General features: G+C 39.7%; 1 protein-coding gene across 1 annotated transcript; it reads right to left on the bottom strand.

Moving 5' to 3' along the window:
• Positions 1 to 1,103, bottom strand: LOC125865970 (abscisic acid receptor PYL4). Its single transcript, XM_049546247.1, has one exon. The coding sequence runs from the start codon at positions 1,013 to 1,015 to the stop codon at positions 365 to 367; it is 651 nt and encodes a 216-aa protein (XP_049402204.1). The 5' UTR covers positions 1,016 to 1,103; the 3' UTR covers positions 1 to 364.
• Positions 1,104 to 1,492: the final 389 nt, after the last annotated feature.

Here is a 1,492-nt window from a genome sequence, read left to right as displayed (position 1 = left end):
TAGACAAAATTATAGAGTATGAAATTAATTAAGCAAAGTACAAGATTAATTTGATCAAGAACTTATCTTCAACAAGGGATGACAAGGAGATTAACACACACCTAATAAAGGTGCAACGAAACAATCATGCATCGCATATGATATCATCAGATCATCACCACAAGCATCATCGATTAGTTGTCTTCATTAATTCCGATTCCGCAACCTGTTTCTCGAACTCTTCAAAATATGAATATAGGCGTATCAAATTCTTCAAAATACTACCTACAGTATGTATTTTTGAAATATCTGACACGAATATGATAAAAATGAAGAGTCAGAGCAACTTGATCCGCAATACATTTTCAAAAATTCACGAAGATTTTCATCTGCTTGAATTCCGTGCGATCTGAGATAACGATTGAAGGTTGCATTTCACGATTGTATCCACAAAAACGCATGTCTCTTCTCTAGTATTACCAGGCGGTACATCAACGACGTACGATTCCACAACGATCGTATCCACCGCCGTCGTCGCCGCTCCATTGCCGGAGCTCGGTTCCGTGTGAAGCGTAGTCACAGATCTGTAATTCGCTAACCGGTGGTCCCCGCCGACAACGCTAAAACTGATGACGTGGCGTTCGTCGTCGAGGATCTCAAGCCTCTCCGTGCTTCTAGCAGCAGGGAGACCGGAAATCACACGGACTTCCCGTAAAGTACCGACGTCACCGTCACCAACAACAACATGACAGCTCTTAACAAAATGCTTATACGCCTGCGGATTGTCAAATCGGCGGACCACCGACCATACGGTGGAGACTGGAGCTGAGATCCGCTGGATCACGGCGGAGCAGCACTGGTCAGGACTTACAGTGTGAGTATGGTACTGGGAAACAGAATCGGGTACTTCCGTCGAACAGGGAATCGGCATGCGTCTCTGTAACTGATGATGAGATTGCTTGTAAGCAAAATCATGAGTATTGTTAGAGCTAATTCGTTGGAGTAAAACAGATGAATCTGAAGAACTGGGAGGCATTTTTTGTTGCTGAATTGAAAATTGAGAGAAAATGAAAAAGTGGTGATGATTTCTTCTCTCTTGTGTTTTATGGGTGTGATTATGTTGTATATATATATAGGGTAGAAAATAGAGATAATTAAGAGAGAGTTGGTTGAAGTTGCGAAAAAGTAATAAAAAAAAGAGATGGGGGTTCACCGTTCACGTGAGGTTGACAAAAAAAGTAGGGCTAGTGGGAGCAAAAAAATGAGATCAAGTTGGTACATAAAAAAGAGGGCTAAAGGGGTACAGGATAAGATATTGCACCCAGGTGGGTAACGATAATGAAATTTTGAATGGCATTACAAAAGTCCGGTGTGATGAGCTCGATTAAAATTCAAGGAGATTGATCTTGAATTATGAGTAAAAATAAGGTAATACATAAATATATTTTAAAATTTAACTTTATTTTATATTTATATTATTTAATTTTGAGTGTGCACAAGTAGATACTTTAAA

This window comes from Solanum stenotomum, chromosome 5 (genome assembly GCF_019186545.1).
Source record: "Solanum stenotomum isolate F172 chromosome 5, ASM1918654v1, whole genome shotgun sequence".
NCBI lineage: Eukaryota > Viridiplantae > Streptophyta > Magnoliopsida > Solanales > Solanaceae > Solanum > Solanum stenotomum.
This window is presented reverse-complemented; position numbering and strand designations above follow the sequence as displayed.

Bases quoted from the DNA above. Each gene is read 5' to 3' on its own strand.
- LOC125865970 (XM_049546247.1), bottom strand. From the start codon at position 1,015: ATGCCTCCCAGTTCTTCAGATTCATCTGTTTTACTCCAACGAATTAGC.